Source organism: Suillus plorans, assembly GCF_016647745.1.
Source record: "Suillus plorans strain S12 chromosome Unknown HD556scaffold_47, whole genome shotgun sequence".
In the NCBI taxonomy this organism is placed as follows: Eukaryota; Fungi; Basidiomycota; class Agaricomycetes; order Boletales; family Suillaceae; genus Suillus; species Suillus plorans.
Window position 1 is genome coordinate 1 of NW_024537431.1, and position 16857 is coordinate 16857.

Below are 16857 nucleotides of genomic sequence, written 5' to 3' on the forward strand. Positions count from 1 at the left end.
CGGATGGGGTGTACAAATGTCAAGATTGTCTTGGCGAGCCACTCTATTGCACGGGCTGTTGCAGGAGTCAACATCGTAGCAATCCTTTCCACTGGATCAGTCAATGGAATGGGCGATTCTTTGAGCGGAGTTGTCTCGCTCATGTGGGACTCATTATACACCTTGGCCATGATGGCAAACAATGTCCGGAGGTCACTGATCGGTGGAATTTGTTTGAAGAAGATGAACCTGAAGACCTGCTCGAGCCTGAAGATCTGCCATTTGTGTCCGGACCCGAGTTCCAGCCAAAGGAAAACACCATGGTCATTGTAGACAAGTCCGGAGTTCATCGCCTGGAGATTCGATGTTGTGAATGTCCGAATGCCATGAGTCCGGACATTCAAATGTTTCGACACGGATTTTTCCCTGCATCTTTCAACAGGCCAAAGACTGTGTTCACCTTCAGAGTGCTCAATGATTTTCTACTGGACAGCCTTGAATGCGGCACCTCGGCGATGAACTATTACAGCAAGCTCCGGCGAATGACCTCCAGCATGTTTCCACACCTTGTTCCGGTAATGCCTTACCCTCTTCATCTACTGGACATCATATTGACAAAGCACATTGCAAGGACCGATACAGAGAGCTCATGAGGGTCGCTCGACAGTGGAGGCAGTTGAAGACAATGAAATGGCATGGCTTTGGCCATCGTTCTGATAACCCGAGCACAGGAGAACTCGCATTATTTTGCCCGGCGTGTCCTCAGCCAGGGATTAATGTGCTGTTGTCAGAGGATGAATCGCTTGATGAGTGAGTCCTATTCTCAACCAATGTGGCCTCCATAATAATACTAGCGATCCAAGCTGGAAATACACCCGGTCATTTGTGATGGATGGAAATTTCAAAGCCGAACATCTGCATCCCATTAAGCCATTCGATGAAGTTTGGCTATCCGATGGGCTTGGATTCATGGTAGGAAAGGACCGGTATAAAATGCATCTGGCAGAGGCTGCTGACACGGTGGAAAAATCAAGCTGCAACAACCACCGGGCAGTAAATCAAGCTAATGCTGCTCGGCACAAGCTGGAGTCCACCGGTATCGGGGGAGTTGCCTGTGCCAGACACGGTTGCTTTGTCCCTCACTCCATGGTGGATTTTCAGAAAGGTGAAAGGCAAGCCACATCCACCATTCCTCATTCACGAGTTAACCATGGGTCACTTGCAGACAAATGAACATGGACTACGCCCTTTGCGAGGCTTCCCGGCACAACATGGAAGGCATCACCAGGGCTGTCACCTTCTATGATATTAATTGTCAATACAACAAACACTTTCGGGTTCGGGTGGATCGAAGTCGATTTCTAGACATGGCACCACAACTAACCATCATTCCCGGAATTGGGTTGTGGCACATTCATGGCCATCAGGACAGCTGCTATGTCCGATATGCTTCTAACTTTATTGAAGGCATTGGTCGGATCGATGGAGAGATCATGGAGACGCTATGGGCACGGCTCAATCTGATTTCCCCTGCTGCTCGGGGAATGTCATCTCCCCACCGAAAGGAATGCCTTGATTATCAGATGAATGACTCCAATTTCTGCAAGATGATTCGCATGAAAAGGACTCTATGCCGGAAATACAAGCTGGCGAGGAATGGCATCTCGGAAAGTGGAAAGGCATTCGACAGACTCGATGAAGCAGCACCCTCACATTTGAAGACAGAATGGTTAGCCAGGGAGAGGATAGCTCAGTCAAGCAGATTGAATGATCCTGCGGCGATGGATGAATATGAGATCAATATAAAAAAGGGTACGTTGAGTTCCATTGTCTCCATCGAGGTCGGAATTAATATTGCACTCAGCACCAAGCAAAAAGGAGATCGAGCTTAGATTATTAGAGGAGGGTAACGCCCGCAATGCAGCACCCTCTCGCAGATCTGTGGCGATGTGGATATCAACAGGGTTAGCAATTGAAGAGGCTCAGATTGCATTGCTCATCGAGGTCCGAAGGATTGGAAGAAGATCCACTGAGACACAGAGATTAGACATTGCCCGTCAACGCGATCGGCTCCAAGGCCAGATAGATGGATTTGCTTGGTCTGCTCTAACACATCTCGGGGAGGGATTTGATGCAGATGATGAACCTGAGGACTTGAACGTAGACATTCTAGATGATCTCGATGATGACCCGGCGGATTTCACAGAGACATCTCATACATGGACAAACTCTCCCGAGCTCACTGTAATCCCGTTGCCATCAAACCTGGGTGTTGATAGATGCAGACGATGCATGGCAGAGGATCTGATTCCCCTGGAGATGTCTCTTCGTGAAGGGCAGGCCAATGATGCCCTTCACAATCTCCGCATTTACCTTTGCAACAAGGCCATCCTGTTCCGAACAACCGTTCGGCAGGCCAAATCCCAGGCCCTGAAAACTCGAGCTTGGTCCCAGGTGACGTCGGTGCAGCAGGCAGTCTCCCTCCATGCCAGCATATATACAAAGACCAGGAAGCAAATGATGAAACTTGAGCCGGGGCAAGACCAGCTTCAGAAATACAAACCCCTGCTTCGCGAGCAACTCAAAATCAGCACTGCAGTGGGCGACCCAAATGCCCGAGGTCAACGAAATGAATCTTTGGCTTGGTTTTGGTCTGTTGAAGTCGACCTCGGGGGTCCTGATCAATTGTGGAATTGTCATATCCCGCGTTCCGGACCCGGACCTATCACACTCATCATTTCCGGATTTCCGGATCCGGCCGACTTCTATGTATCGTCCGGATCCGACCCGCGTCTAACTTCCGCGCCTTATCCCTTTGGTATTTCCCTTATCAGTTAGTACGCTTTATTTTCCGTTCCTCATTCATCTCTGTCTTCATTTTACTAAGTTCCGATAGACTAGTGATAGTCGTACCATATGTTTTCTTCATAGCTTTACATAGCTTCGCACTGCACTTACTATTCTCCGTTATGTCCTCAGTAGTATATAAACCCCTGTACAATCTCTGTAGTTTCCTCAGTTCGAATATCATATTAGACTCTGCTCATTCTCTCCTCCGTCCGACTTGAGTTTCTCTCTCGTCGACCTCCGCTCGTCTTAGGATCGACTCCTATAGACTTGACACCTCCGCCTCTACCTCTGGTAGTCCTCCACTGTTTCCTTTCTAGTTCGGACTTCGTCCGGATTAGTCTTATCTCTTGTTTCCGAACGTCCGCCGGAATTCCCGCGCATCGGACATCGGACTCCGGACATCGCCCGACGCCCTCCGGACATCGTCCGGTAACCTTCGGACATCGTTCAACAACCCTCGGAAGTTAGGGGCACGTACTCGGGTAAGGGGCGCAGCGCACGAGCTGAAGCCAAGCCCTTCGGATCCGACCCTTGAGCACGTTCTTAACAGGAATGAGGAATGTGAGTTCCTGCTTGCATGTCATATCCCACGGTTACCTGACTGGACCCATGCCAAGTTTACCGAGTCCATTGGCTGCGGGCAAAGGCACTACGAGATCGATGGAGGGAAGAAATGATATTGGTCAAATTGGAGATGGATTGGACATGTAAGTTCTTTTTGTGGAAAGCAACCCAATGGGGCGACCACATGCAGGAATCATTGGAGAAACGCCTTCCGGGTCACGGATGCTATGCCAGAAGGCAATCGCGAATGTATTCATTGCTCGCACAGGATGCGCAGGCAGCTTTTCAAGACCTACAAAACGTGTTGATAGAGGCTGGAGATGAATGAACATTGTTTTCTCATGAAGTCCCTTTTTCCACATACATAATTGAGGCCCGGGAATTGTCCGGGTCAGCCCATGTCGGAGTTTGAATTTCGTATCCATCCATCAGTGATTCTTATCTTCACATCTTCACCATCTTTCACTTGCATTGCCAGCGCCATAGTCCTGTATTAGCCATGCCTGCAACTCCTGCATCCACTTCTGGCACTCTGAATGCCGGAAGCCATTACCGACCCCTGAAGCTGAGCCTTGGAACTATTTCCTGCACATTGGCAATGGCTGGATCGCGGGTCCGTGCATGCATCTCTCAATATCAGACGGAAGCTGCCAACAATGGTCTATCTTCTGACCGGATAAAGTATTTTAAAGCTGGGCTGCAATGGGAGATGAATGTATGTTACCACTGCCCTGATGACTTTGTTGGTCAATGCTAAAAATTTGAGCAGACTTTTGTCACACCACTCCTGCAGTACTCAGCTTCACAGAATATCGTGTCGGTTCTTCCGGTCCCTGTCGCTTATATCCTTAAGTTGTATCCCATGCTAACCTGGAACACGGTTCCGGACGACATCTTTTCATTCCACCTCCTTTCATTTGATGATGAGGCAATTGCAGGACATCCGTCCCGGATTGTGTTTGCATATACATGTCCATGGTGGATGGGAAACACCACAATCCCGGATCAACCATGGCAGTGGGATGAAATAATGGCTTCCTGCGTCTCTCACTACCAGTATTGGGCGGTAAGATGTTAGCTGAATTGCCTTGATTGATGACTTATCTGTTCTAGCTTAATGTTGAGGATGATGCTTTGGTTCTTCCAGAGAAGTTGAGAAACACTTCGACTCCACCACTTATGGGACTGAGGTGGATTAAAGAACTGCATGGAAGCATTGATGGAGGAGCAAGATGAGGGCATCAAAGCCAAGATGGCAGAGGTGAAGATGTACACTGACATGTTAGAGAAATTGAGGAAAGGCAAAGGAGTGTAGTCCCATTCAGTGTTCATTGTATACAAGATGTAAAATATTCTATGCATTCAAAAATCTTGCACCCGAGTCCCGGAAGCCCAGGTCCCGAGTCCCGAATTTCGGAGTTCGGGGTTCGGCGACCCGGAGCTCGGCAACTGTGTTGGGTGTCAGGGTATGCGGAGCATTGGAGATAGCATGTGTCAGTATTTTGCGTTTCATGGTTCATGTTTGGCTGACACATGCTGATCTCCAATGCTCAGGATACCCTGACACCCAACACAGTTGCCGAGCTCCGGGTCACCGAACCCCGAACTCCGAAATTCGGGACTCGGGATCCAATGCTCCGGATACCCTGACACCCAACACAGTTGCCGAGCTCCGGGTCACCGAACCCCGAACTCCGAAATTCGGGACTCGGGACTCGGGCTTCGGGACTCGGTGACCCGGAGCTCGGCAACTGTGTTGGGTGTCAGGGTATCCGGAGCATTGGAGATAGCATGTGTCAGTATTCTGCGTTTCATGGTTCATCTTTCGTGATTATGGAATCTTTCGTGATTATAGAATCGGGCGTCAGGGACTCGGTATTCAGAACACTGTCGAGTCCCAGGTCACGAGCTCCGAGTCCCGAGTCCCGAAACCCAGGTCCCGAGTCCCGAATTTCGGAGTTCGGGGTTCGGCAACCCGGAGCTCGGCAACTGTGTTGGGTGTCAGGGTATCCGGAACATTGGAGATCGCATGTGTCAGCCAAACATGAACCATGAAATGCAAAATACTGACACATGCTATCTCCAATGCTCCGGATACCCTGACACCCAACACAGTTGCCGAGCTCCGGGTCGCCGAACCCCGAACTCCGAAATTCGGGACTCGGGACCTGGGCTTCCGGGACTCGGTATTCAGAACAGTGTCGAGTCCCGAGTTCACAATGTCGGGGTTCAGGGTTTTGTCAAATGTGTACGGCAATAACAAATGTTAATTTGAGCATATTGATACATCTTCCCCCAGTCTCAAATATCAAGTGCTGAGGTCCGGGTGTCGGGACTCAGTACCCCGGCACTCGGGACTCCCATATGTCAAGTCCCGAGTTCCGATTATCGAATACCGAGGCTCGCATCCAAATTATTCAGTCCCATATATCACTTCGCAAATGCTCACAATTGAGTATTGAGGTCCAGATAACTATTGGTACATGGTATTCATTTGTTGGAATGTATATAGGTCACAATGCATGCTCTTTGTTTGATCTTTCACACACTGTATGGACCATCCACACTAGCCCATCCACATGATGGAACACCAGCATAAATGTGAACAGAATCCCTCATATACCATGCCCAAGCAATCCGATCCCCTTCCACATCATAAACTCCATGTCTCACAATCCTTCCGGAAAACGCAATCATACAGCTGGAATTGTACTTGAACTCCAGCTGAAGGCTTGGCATTGTCATCCGAGCATTAGAATAGTTCCCCACGGTGGTGAGAATGTCGAAGCATTCAGCAATGGACAAATGGTCTCGATGATTTGGGGTTTCCCGATTGGAAATGATGGAGAGGGTGTTAAACACCGATGCCCAGTACTGCAGGGCCTCCGGCATCTGTGGCAGATCCTTGCTTACTGCTATATGTCCGAGGTTTGACAAGGTTCGCAACCCTGCCCAGTACTGCTCAGGATGCATGACTCTGAGTGCCGCGGACACGATGGCTGCTGGCCTTGAAATGGCTTTGAGGATATTCTCGCAGGAAGGTCCCTTCAATGATGCAGATACCTCCGGATCAGACACATTCTTTGGGATTGGTGAGTATGACTGCCGGAATCACCATCTCATCAGATCCTACCTCGTGTCCCTGTTGAAACCATGCCGGAGATAAATTGATGCATCCGGGAGTTGCCCCAACATCTTCCGAGCCCCGGTTGAACCACTTTTGATTAGTTCGCCAATTGCCATCAGCCCTTACACTTTTTTCGAGGCTTGGAGCGAGCAAATTGGTGGCTTCCCTGATTTCCTTCTGTAGGTTCCATTTGATATACAATATCCATTGAGTAACAATGTATATTACACACCTGGGTGGTGTCGGTCAGGGCGTCTGGGAGGTACCATGCGATGATGGCACCGGATGCATCGAGAATTGTGGCAGGTTCGTCGACCAACCTTTTGCCTTCATGGCCAGGAGGACACCTCTCAAGCAACCTAGCCTCTCTCTGTTCATTATGCCCGGTGTCCTTCGGGGAGATCAATTTGCTATATCTTGCAATATCCACCTGCATCTGAACTGTCATGCAGGAATTTGAATGATAAAATGAATTTTCCGAATCTGCAGGAAGACCCACTGGGATTTTTATATGCCTTTATGAGTACATCAGCCAAGCGATCGCACGCCATCACCAGATCAGTGTCTAGGTTGGGGGAAGGTATGACTGGGCCTCCTCCAGTCTTCTCTGCCTTGAATTTCTGTTCGGTATATTCCCCTGCTTCATAAGTCACAGTCAGGGCCCAAGTGCGCCAGATGTTTATACTATCAGGAGTGGAAGGGGAAGAACCGTTCATGCTGGATGTTAATCTTGGGAAATCAGACACTGAATGCTGAATGTCCGGACTTTGGTGTTAAAGGGGGTGGAGATAGAGAGGATCAGATAAGGGAGCCTGAGATAATTTTGGCTGTCAAAGATGTATTATTATCCATTGCTCAATGAAATACTACCTGATTGGAAGTGTGCTGGTCATCAGATATTCATTTGTCGACTCCCGGGTCCCGGAACTCAGAAGTCGGTACGGTTGACCCAAATTTGGGTGGTCGGAACTTGGCTTCTTGTAGGGAAACACAAGCCTCGCACCCCGGATTCCAAATTCTGCAAGACAACCTGTGCACCATCAAAGGCCATGTCAGGAGATCACCTGCTGCTCCGGGAACTCGGTAACTTTGATTTATTACCTCCTCTGAGTACGGTTGACTCACATTTTGGTGGTCGGAACTTGGCTTCTCGTAGGGCAACACAAGCTTCGCACCCCGGATTCCACATTCTGCAAGACAACCTACGCACCATCAAAGGCCATGTCAAGAGAGCACCTGCTGCTCTCTTCAGAAACATCTCAACTTCGGTTGGCCATTTAACACGGAAAGTATTAACTAAATTATGTGTTGAGTTCCGGGTCCCGGAACTCGGAACTCGGTACAGTTGACTCAAATTCTGGTGGTCGGAACTTGGCTTCTCGTAGGGCAACACAAGCTTCGCACCCCGGATTCCACATTCTGCAAGACAACCTACGCACCATCAAAGGCCATGTCAAGAGAGCACCTGCTGCTCTCTTCAGAAACATCTCAACTTCGGTTGGCCATTTAACACGGAAAGTATTAACTAAATTATGTGTTGAGTTCCGGGTCCCGGAACTCGGAGCTCGGTACAGTTGACTCAAATTCTGGTGGTCGGAACTTGGCTTCTCATAGGGCAACACAAGCTTCGCACCCCGGATTCCACATTCTGCAAGACAACCTGTGCACCATCAAAGGCCATGTCAGGAGATCACCTGCTGCTCCGGGAACTTGGTAACTTTGATTTATTACCTCCTCTGATTTGGTTGATGTACAACTACCTCAGCTCCATCATGTCTACAATTATGATACACATGGGCCCACCCATCTATATTTTATACCACCCTCGGCCCACCCGTCTAATACAACATCCCATACAACACCCTCGGCCCACCCGTCTAATTAATATGCGTCTGGGCCCACCCGTCTAATACAATATTTTATAATACCCTCGGCCCACCCGTCTAATTTAATATGTGTCTGGGCCCACCCGTGAATGTGATAACAAGTACCTACCCATCTATCTCATACACATCTACCTTAATACACCCATCTGCATAATATCCAACTACCTCGGCCCACCCGTCTACCTAATATTCATGTACATCGGCCCACTCATCTACTCTATATATTCCCTGCATGGGCCCACCCGTCTCCATCGGGAATAATTTGCCTCCCGGCCCATCCGTCATAGTCGAGGATATTTTTATCATGGGCCCATGGTCCGCTGGCCCGTATCATACGGGATATTATGCATGTCCGTTCCCTCGTATTATACGGAGATAGGTCACTGTAATATGTGGCAGCCTTAGTACCATCGCCGAGTCTGGCACAAAAGTAAGTGTCCTCTAATCATGCAATTTATGGGATGTGCTGGTACTCATCAGGGATGTGTATGAGGTTGGCGTCTGGTGAGTCCTTCTACTGTTTTAATCCCTTTGACAAGTATTCTAATCTATCCCAGATCACCCTCCATCATTCAATTTCTCATGTACACGCCCAGTCTCAGGTTCAGAAATTTCAAACCCAAGGTCCAGTTCAAGTTCCCAATCCACCAAGTTGAGCTTAGGTTCATGCTCATCCTTGTCTTCACACACAGTACCATCTCCACTTCTGACGCATCTGTCTCGGGTCTTTGCCCCCCACAATACAGTTCAATGTGCCTTCTATTCAATTGAATGTATCTACATTCACCCAAATAGGTTCTTTTGTGACTCTCTATGGTCACCCAATTTACTAACTGTTAATTCAATAGGTCCCCTGACCGATTCCAAGCTTCCAACACAGCTTTCAAGTTTACGCCCGGTGGGTGAGCCTCCACTATCTGTCGCTGATATATGTATTATTTTCTGCACTCGCTGTCCTTTCTGGGATGCTCATGTCAAAGCTCGAGACAGCGATCGAAGAAGGAGACAAGAGCATAAACGAAATCTTCCTGGAGGTGGTGAGTTTAATCTCTCAATATAAGTCACCCTCAAAACAAAAAGGTTCCACACACGTTTCAGAAATAAAAGCCAACTCCAAAAATGCCGAAGCTGCCCTCCTTGTAGTCCTTGAAAGCAGGCTCAAGTCGCACATCACTATGCTCTCCCATCTTGCTCGGGATGCATTTGGCTATACCCGAACTCTCCATACGCTGTTTGGGGCGCTCGTCAAGTGGGAACCTCATGCTCGTATGATCCACCTTAATTTGATCCTCCCAGTGTGCGGATCCTTCAAGCGGAAGGTGCCCAGCTACTCCAAGATCTGAGTCATCGAACTCAAGTTCTCCTAAGCGGAACATATTTCTCAACTTGGGAGTTACCAGGTACGCCTCGTGTATCCAATCCAATCATTGGTAAAATCTCGCTTCACATGCCTCCCTGCAGCCATGGCCCTGGATCCTCCATCAACCTGCAATGTTGTGTCCTCACACTTGCTGGCTTCAGTAACCGTAGATGGAGTAGAGGCTGGCCAAAGAGATAGGAGTTGGATATACTGAGATGTGCAGAGCCTAGGCGGCGTACATAGAAGGAAGATTGTACCGCATCTCTCCTTCAACCACTGTTACTTGTAAATGAACAATGGCCCATGTTAATGCTGAACTACCCCTTCCATTCCAAACAATTGTGACAGCCTTTTCACATCTTAAAGAAGCAGTGCGCATTGCCCTACAAACACAACTTGGCGATGAAGCACGATTGCAAGAGCAGATACAAGTCTGCCTGCAGTCACAGCAAAGCATCACACAGGTGCGTGATCTGACCTTTAGAAGTAACCATGCAACAGAATTCTTGTTTGCCCTAGCACCATGCTATTATTCCACCCGTGGATAGAGATATAATGGAGCAAAGTATTCAAGATATGATTGCTGACCTAGGGGCAGCTAAAACTGTGTCTTCAGATGTGCCTGATGTCGAGCCAACGGCTCACACTCATGTTGTGCATGGGATTGGTCGAGGGCGTCCAAGAATGATGATAGACCCAGAGGTGCTTGCAGTGTCTTATCAGCTCCGAGGGCCCACAGAGCTTGGTGAGATATTTGGTGTTTCTGCTCGAACTGTCCGACGCAAGGCCCTCGAACAGGAGTTAGTGCAACCAGGGGAACCTGTTTATATCACATATATCGATGAAGATGGTCAAGCTCATCGAGTGTACCAGTCATCAACTGGCTCACAGTCTACACTCTCAGACGAGGAGCTTGATGCTACTGTGTTGCACATTCTCAATCTCTTTCCAACATTCGGTAGACATATGATTGATGGGCACTTGCTGCACCTCGGGCAACATGTCCCCCACAGCCGTGTCCAAGCTTCTTATGCTTGTGTCAATGGACCCCCTGTGGCAGCATTTGGAGTGCACCGTATCTCACATAGGGTGTACAACATCGCTGGATATAATTCCTTGGCGCATCATGATGGCCAGCATGGTGAGTATAATATATATACACACAGGGTGACCATACTGTACCTATACTTATTTTAATTGCTTTCTAGGCCTGATCCACTACAAAATTGTCATTCATGCCTTTATAGATGGTTTTGCTAGGTTTATCACTGGGATTCGAGCCAGCAACAATAACCATGCGGCAACAGTATTTGACTTGTTTCTTTCATTGATTGAAAACCATGGTCTACCATCTCGAGTACGTGGTGATCATGGTGGCGAGAATGTTCTTGTTGCTAGATATATGGAGGAACAGCGAGGTCAAGACAGAGGGTCATATATCTGGGTGAGGTAAGACTTCAATTTATTTCACTTTGAATCAACGTAGTTCAACATTACTGCAGAAGCATGCATAATATCTGCATCGAGCAGTTGTGGGTGGACTGGACCAGCATGGTCGGGTCCAAATGGAAGTCACCCTTCCAAGATCTTGAAGTGACTGGTGGACTCAATCCCGATAACACGGCCCATATTTGGCTCCTACATCACCTTTTCTTACCTTTGATTAACCACAAGGCGATACAATGGGCCAATGCATGGAACATGCATAAGATGGCCTTACCAGATGGACAGTGGAGTCATTCACCCGCTGATCTTTGGTGGTTTAGCATTTTACAAAGTGGAGCACATGGATTTGATGCTGCAAGCTTCCAGCCGCCCGAATGTTGATGAAATTGATGAGTATGGTATCGACTGGGAGGCATATGAAGATCAGCACATACAGGCACATCATACAGAGGGTAATCAGCCAGACCACCTAGGTCACAATCCCTTTGTTGCTCACCGACCTGATCATTTCAACATTGTCGAGGTCGAGGAGCCAAATTGTCCCCTGTCCCCCCAGCATCTCACTATCTTACATCAGTATATTGTAAATATCCCCGACTCTACCATGACAGAGAGGAAGATACTTTGGATGGAGTCGATGCAAGTGTGCGCACAGTTTGTTTCGTAAATAGAACTTATACATGACGAGGATTCAGGCCTGAACCTCACAACAGGCGCACAAGACGATGTTCAGAAGTTGTTTCAATTGAAAGTAAAGATATCGGAAACGTAGGGTAAACATGTTCAAGCCCTGACATGAGCAAGCACCGAGGACTATACAGCCGTCAAGGTACAAATGAAAACTACTCGAGAATCTCCGCATTTCAACCTATATGAGCAACCGCTCGCTGCATGCGTGCCAGTTCCATGGGAAGCATAGAGCGTGTTTCAATCTTACTCGAGAGCTGAGTGAAGTGCAGTTGATGGTTATAGACGGAAAGACAGGGAGATATTATTGAATGCTTACCAGCAAACCAAGCATGCAAGTCAGCCTTCATGTCCTCATCAATCTTATCCATCATTGACTGATACAATTCGATGGCTTCTCCAAAACTACCTGCTCGAAAGAATGCGCAACACTGTTGTTGCTTCGCAGTTTGCCACCAGGACTTGAGGTCCCAGCCAAAGAGCTGTGGAAAACACGCAACTGAGCTCGAAAGAATATTTGATTGAGTCATATCAGCTCACCACGACAAATTCATCGTACATCAAATGAATTGGCGATTTGTAAAAGAAAGTGCTAGCATTGACAACAGCAGTGAAGTGTTCAACAGCTTCATTATGGCGCACGCCATCCAAGGCAATGTTTCCCAGTTGGACACATAGATGGGCCTGGTGTACGAAAGGCAATAATCAATGACCACACATGAACCTGGTGTGATTGAGCTTACCTCCATGAAGGGATGTCTTCACTGTGCTGGGATCTTTATGGATGATACGACTGTTATCTTACAAGTGCTGTAGTATCCAATACAAAGGTGTGTGCATATAGGGTAATGGATGCGGATTGTACAGATGCCAAGTGCCAGAAATGCTGCATTTGTAAATTATAGATAAAAGTCAGGAAAACATCGAGCCCTGCATCATCACAGATCCACGATCTCCAGTGGGATGTCTTTCATTTGCACGTGCCCCTTGTCTGCGTCCTAAACAACCAATTAATAGCTGTGGACGACCCACTCAAGAAGCTACGCACTGTGTAGACCAGTACCTCTGGGTCCGGTGTCATGCATGGTATGTGATTCATACCATGTCAGATATATACAGAGAGTGATAAGGAAGATATGAGAGACTGTCTAGCCCTCTCTCACTGAGTTACCTTTCTATTTTTCCTTTATTTCATTGTCTTGTATTTTATTTCTCACTTTTCAGACTTATTTTACCTTGTATTTTTATGAGCATGTGACCTTCTGTTTATTTCTCATTATTTATTTTTATTTGGCTACTTTCAGCCACAGATTTGTTTGTCAAAGTTTTGTATCTCTATTTATTTCTGACTGTTTATTTTTATTTGGCTTCTTTCAGCCACCAGATTTTATTTGTCAGCACATCATGTGACTGGGGAATATTCTGGTTTGTAACATTATTTAAGCTGACTCAACATGTTTAGTCATGATTGGTCATGCTTTGTAACAACATTCACATGACTCATCATGTTTTGTCATGATTTGTCATGCTTTGTAAATTCTTTGTAAGATTACACTGTATTTGTAATGTACTTAGTAATAAGCTGATTCATCATCTGGTTTGTAAGCCACATTCTTACCAATCCATCTGATAAATCATGCTTAGTAAGGGGGTTCCCAAAAGGTATAAAAGGACCCCATTTTCACCCATAAAATATAACTTCCCATTTTTCATTCTTCTCTCAAACTGTGTGAGAGTACATAAGAATAAAAGTGCAGGCAATGTGCCTTGAAGTAAGACTAAGACACATTGTTATTCTATTCTAAAGTTATATACTACCTTACAGGGGTTGACTATATAACTTTCGTTATTGTTATTCTACTCTAGGTTATATACTACCTTACAGGGGTTGACTATATAACCATTGAACAGCTCTCATTCTAAGCTTTACGTGTATACATAAGACTCTCTCTTTCAACGGAAAGTGAGACACATATCTAAGGACGACAAAGTTGAAACAGACTTTCATAGGTTGAAACAAACCTAACGAATTTATCCAGAACACAGAACATTCCACAACACTTCATATCAGACTACACAAGAAGAGGACAACAAACTAAATCCTCCCAAGAACTCACCACATTACCTCCCACGAAGTAGAAAAGTCGGAGACCGTGGACTTAAGGACTGGCAAGAAGTCTTCCCTGTGTCTAATTGTGTTGTCATTATACACAACTTTTATATAAGACCCTTAAGTAACAAGACACCAGGTGGAAGGCTTCCTTGATATTGCAGTCCAAAATTGTTTGCAAGCCTGGGGGGTCGATGAGGCGGAAAATTCAAAAGCTAACCGTGAAAAGAATTAAGACACAAGTGGCATAAGCAATGTGGTACGCACTTGGGAGTGAACTTTGGGGCACAAACAACGGCAAAGGACTCCGGAAGCATACACTGAAATGAGTCGTAGCGTGGCCAGGTCTATAGATGTATAAATTCAAGATGCGAGGACACTAACCGGGCAACTGAGCATCTGCGCTACAAGCTGGCTGCTCTGGGGGTGGGAAGCTTTCGGCCAACAATCGAAGGGCGCCAATCACGTACGGAGTTGTTTGTCGAAACGCACGAGATATATATGAAGATGCTGTACTGGGGAGAGCCAGCGAGGAGTTGTCTAGAGCACGCCATGTCTCATTCTATAAACAGAAGCTTTGTGACATTTGAGTGTATCCACCATGCCAACTGGCTGGTATGTACCAATGCTAAGCACTCCACAACTACAGTTGCCCAGGCTGTCATCAATGGTGCACAATTCACAACCGTAAACTTCGTGCTGAGAACCTAAAAAGACACATGCTGAACACATCTGATTGAATGAGTGGAGAATTGAACTGTACCGTCTCATCTAATACCTCATCAAACTCCAAGCTGCCATATGCAGCAGCTTCATCTGGAGGTCCATCTGGAAGGAGCTCATTTAGTAAGTCGTCGTCCAGCTTCACCTCCAGTAAAATGTCACGGCTCATTCCAAGCACCACACACATTCGAACTTTTGAAGATCATGAGGGGCGCATAAGGGCAGTCGCACGGCATAGAGTGTGAATGTTGATATTAGTACAGAGAATGCGAAGATGTTTGGGAGAACTTGCCATGGTGTGAGTGGTACTTGACCCAGCCTAAACAAGGCTTCCGACATGCCATGGCTGGGTCTTGAGCTAGCTCGACATGGTGGTGCAGAGTATAGAAAGTGGATCGAACTTGACAGGGTGAGGTTGAGGCTTGAGTGAGCCTACACAGTCAGACAACAATTGACACTATCTGAAAACCAACATAGATGAATGAATCAGAGGTAATACAAAAATACAGGACTGATGTGCAAAATGTATACTAGTAGTGTGGATGCAGAGGACAAGCACTGCAAATTTGACGAGAAGTGAATACTGCTGAAAGTCAGACAAAGACAAGTCTCAGTGTTATAGTTAACACCACTATATTGATAGTACCTAGAAGACAAGTCTATGAATGAAATACAGTAAGAGACGGATGGCGTGCAGACAGAACATGATACATACCCCTCAGCATTTTTCGGGTGATGGTGTTGCGAAATGTCTAAGTTGCCGACCACATCAATTTCACCTGACCCCCACATGCTGTTCTGAGTCTCAAATCAGCTATTCTGGACACGTCAATGTGAGACCAACACAACTTCTCCAAGGTAACAAATAGAGGGTGTATGTACGCATACCTGGAAACAATGTGAGTTTCAAGATGCATTGATTTTGATTTTGTCTATCTAGATATTCGTAAGAAACGAGCTAGTTGATCATGGCAGCCTGGGCCCTGGCTGGTCAGGAAGCAACAGCACAAACAATGGGTCTGTCATTTTCTCAAACTCCGATTGATCTCGCTGTGCTGCCACTGCCATTACTGTTGTCCCAGCAGTTGCAGCAGTGGCGCAGCATTTTCACAATGCCTGTCACACTTGTGACCTCGGCATTACTACAACGGTCTGCAACCTACAACCATTTTCATCGCTTCAAGTCCTTGAGGACGAGCGCTTGAGCTGTGGTGCAAATCAAGATCTGTGTGAGGTCTCCGTGCCTGGCTGCCAGATCTGTGTGAGATCTGGTGTGCCCACAGTTCATCGCCCTTCAAGGCATGTTCCACCATTCACATTCAATCCTGCTGTATACATGGGTCCACGACTCTTTGCTATTGATCAGTACACCTCCAGGTAAGACACCACTTTACATATTCAGGGTATACTGAGCAGCGCGTGTCTGATATGTAAAAGGGTGTAGTGCTGTAGCCAAGTCGTTGGTACCAGCATTTTTATTTGCTGCCTTGTGGATCAAGTACCTGCTGTTTCACTCCATAGGTTTATATTCCAGCTTGGAGACATTCAAGTTACTGATCATTTCTCCTCCCTACACCGTACCATGTCTACTGCAGTTGTAACAGACCAAATTTTGGTGTCACAAGCAGCTGCCAAGCTTACCGGCACAGACAAGACATTATTGAATAATACTACTGCCATCCCTTGCCCAGATTCCCGCCTCCTAGACCCAGTCATCCGTCACCGAACTCTCTCCAACAATCAATGGGCCAAGCGGTTCCGCTGAGATGCTGCTTACGATGCAAAACATTGGAAAGACAATGCTCCCACCTACCATATGAAGGGTGTCTGGCTCGAAGACTTCATACGGGGCCCCAAGAATACAGCCAAGGGCATGGCTGAACGTACTATGCGAGAGATGTCTACCTGGGAAAGTGATGGAGCTTCGGGGATATTCCTCGATGAACATGATCAGCCCTTGGTGGCTTATTTTGCCCGAAGGCGTTGTAGCACTCAGGCTCGCGCTGAGCACGTATTCAGCTAATTCCCAATGCATGTCAAACACTCGAATCACTTCCCAATGTTATCCGACACTCATCCGCTCAATCCGACATTTACCCGCTAACCCGACGTTAACCCGATGTAG

At 47.0% G+C, this 16857-nt stretch overlaps 5 protein-coding genes across 5 annotated transcripts; 4 read left to right on the forward strand and 1 right to left on the reverse strand.

The window, feature by feature from the left end:
• Positions 1–11: 11 nt before the first annotated feature.
• HD556DRAFT_1201312 (uncharacterized protein) lies at positions 12–188 on the forward strand (the record flags this gene model as incomplete). Its single annotated transcript, XM_041296393.1, has 1 exon — positions 12–188. A coding segment is annotated over one exon (177 nt), but the record flags the coding sequence as incomplete, so codon positions are not given.
• On the forward strand, positions 91–3724 carry HD556DRAFT_1388651 (uncharacterized protein). Its single transcript, XM_041303493.1, has 6 exons — positions 91–554; positions 611–789; positions 843–1151; positions 1205–1791; positions 1844–2655; positions 3426–3724. The coding sequence occupies exons 1-6, from the start codon at positions 300–302 to the stop codon at positions 3504–3506; spliced, it is 2223 nt and encodes a 740-aa protein (XP_041157686.1). The 5' UTR covers positions 91–299; the 3' UTR covers positions 3507–3724.
• Positions 3725–11168: 7444 nt separating this feature from the next.
• On the forward strand, positions 11169–11879 carry HD556DRAFT_1433174 (uncharacterized protein; the record flags this gene model as incomplete). The annotated part of the gene is made up of 3 exons (XM_041305197.1): positions 11169–11215; positions 11269–11543; positions 11572–11879. The coding sequence occupies 3 exons, from the start codon at positions 11169–11171 to the stop codon at positions 11877–11879; spliced, it is 630 nt and encodes a 209-aa protein (XP_041157687.1).
• Positions 11880–12145: 266 nt separating this feature from the next.
• On the reverse strand, positions 12146–12648 carry HD556DRAFT_1310307 (uncharacterized protein; the record flags this gene model as incomplete). Its single annotated transcript, XM_041300391.1, has 4 exons — positions 12146–12156; positions 12219–12381; positions 12440–12583; positions 12643–12648. 4 exons carry the CDS (start codon positions 12646–12648, stop codon positions 12146–12148), a joined length of 324 nt encoding a protein of 107 aa, XP_041157688.1.
• A 1962-nt stretch (positions 12649–14610) lies between these two features.
• HD556DRAFT_1310308 (uncharacterized protein) lies at positions 14611–16497 on the forward strand (the record flags this gene model as incomplete). The annotated part of the gene is made up of 9 exons (XM_041300392.1): positions 14611–14624; positions 14817–14855; positions 15051–15141; positions 15376–15407; positions 15547–15565; positions 15602–15631; positions 15673–15749; positions 16032–16109; positions 16254–16497. The coding sequence occupies 9 exons, from the start codon at positions 14611–14613 to the stop codon at positions 16495–16497; spliced, it is 624 nt and encodes a 207-aa protein (XP_041157689.1).
• Between the last annotated feature and the right edge of the window lie 360 nt (positions 16498–16857).

What these genes read in the sequence shown, in the direction of transcription:
- HD556DRAFT_1388651 (XM_041303493.1), top strand. Translation starts at nt 300, where the DNA reads ATGGTCATTGTAGACAAGTCCGGAGTTCATCGCCTGGAGATTCGATGT. An exon ending in TGAGATCAATATAAAAAAGG is followed by an intron (nt 1,792 to 1,843) that starts GTACGTTGAGTT and finishes TATTGCACTCAG; the next exon opens with CACCAAGCAAAAAGGAGATC. An exon ending in TTGAAGTCGACCTCGGGGGT is followed by an intron (nt 2,656 to 3,425) that starts CCTGATCAATTG and finishes ATCCCACGGTTA; the next exon opens with CCTGACTGGACCCATGCCAA.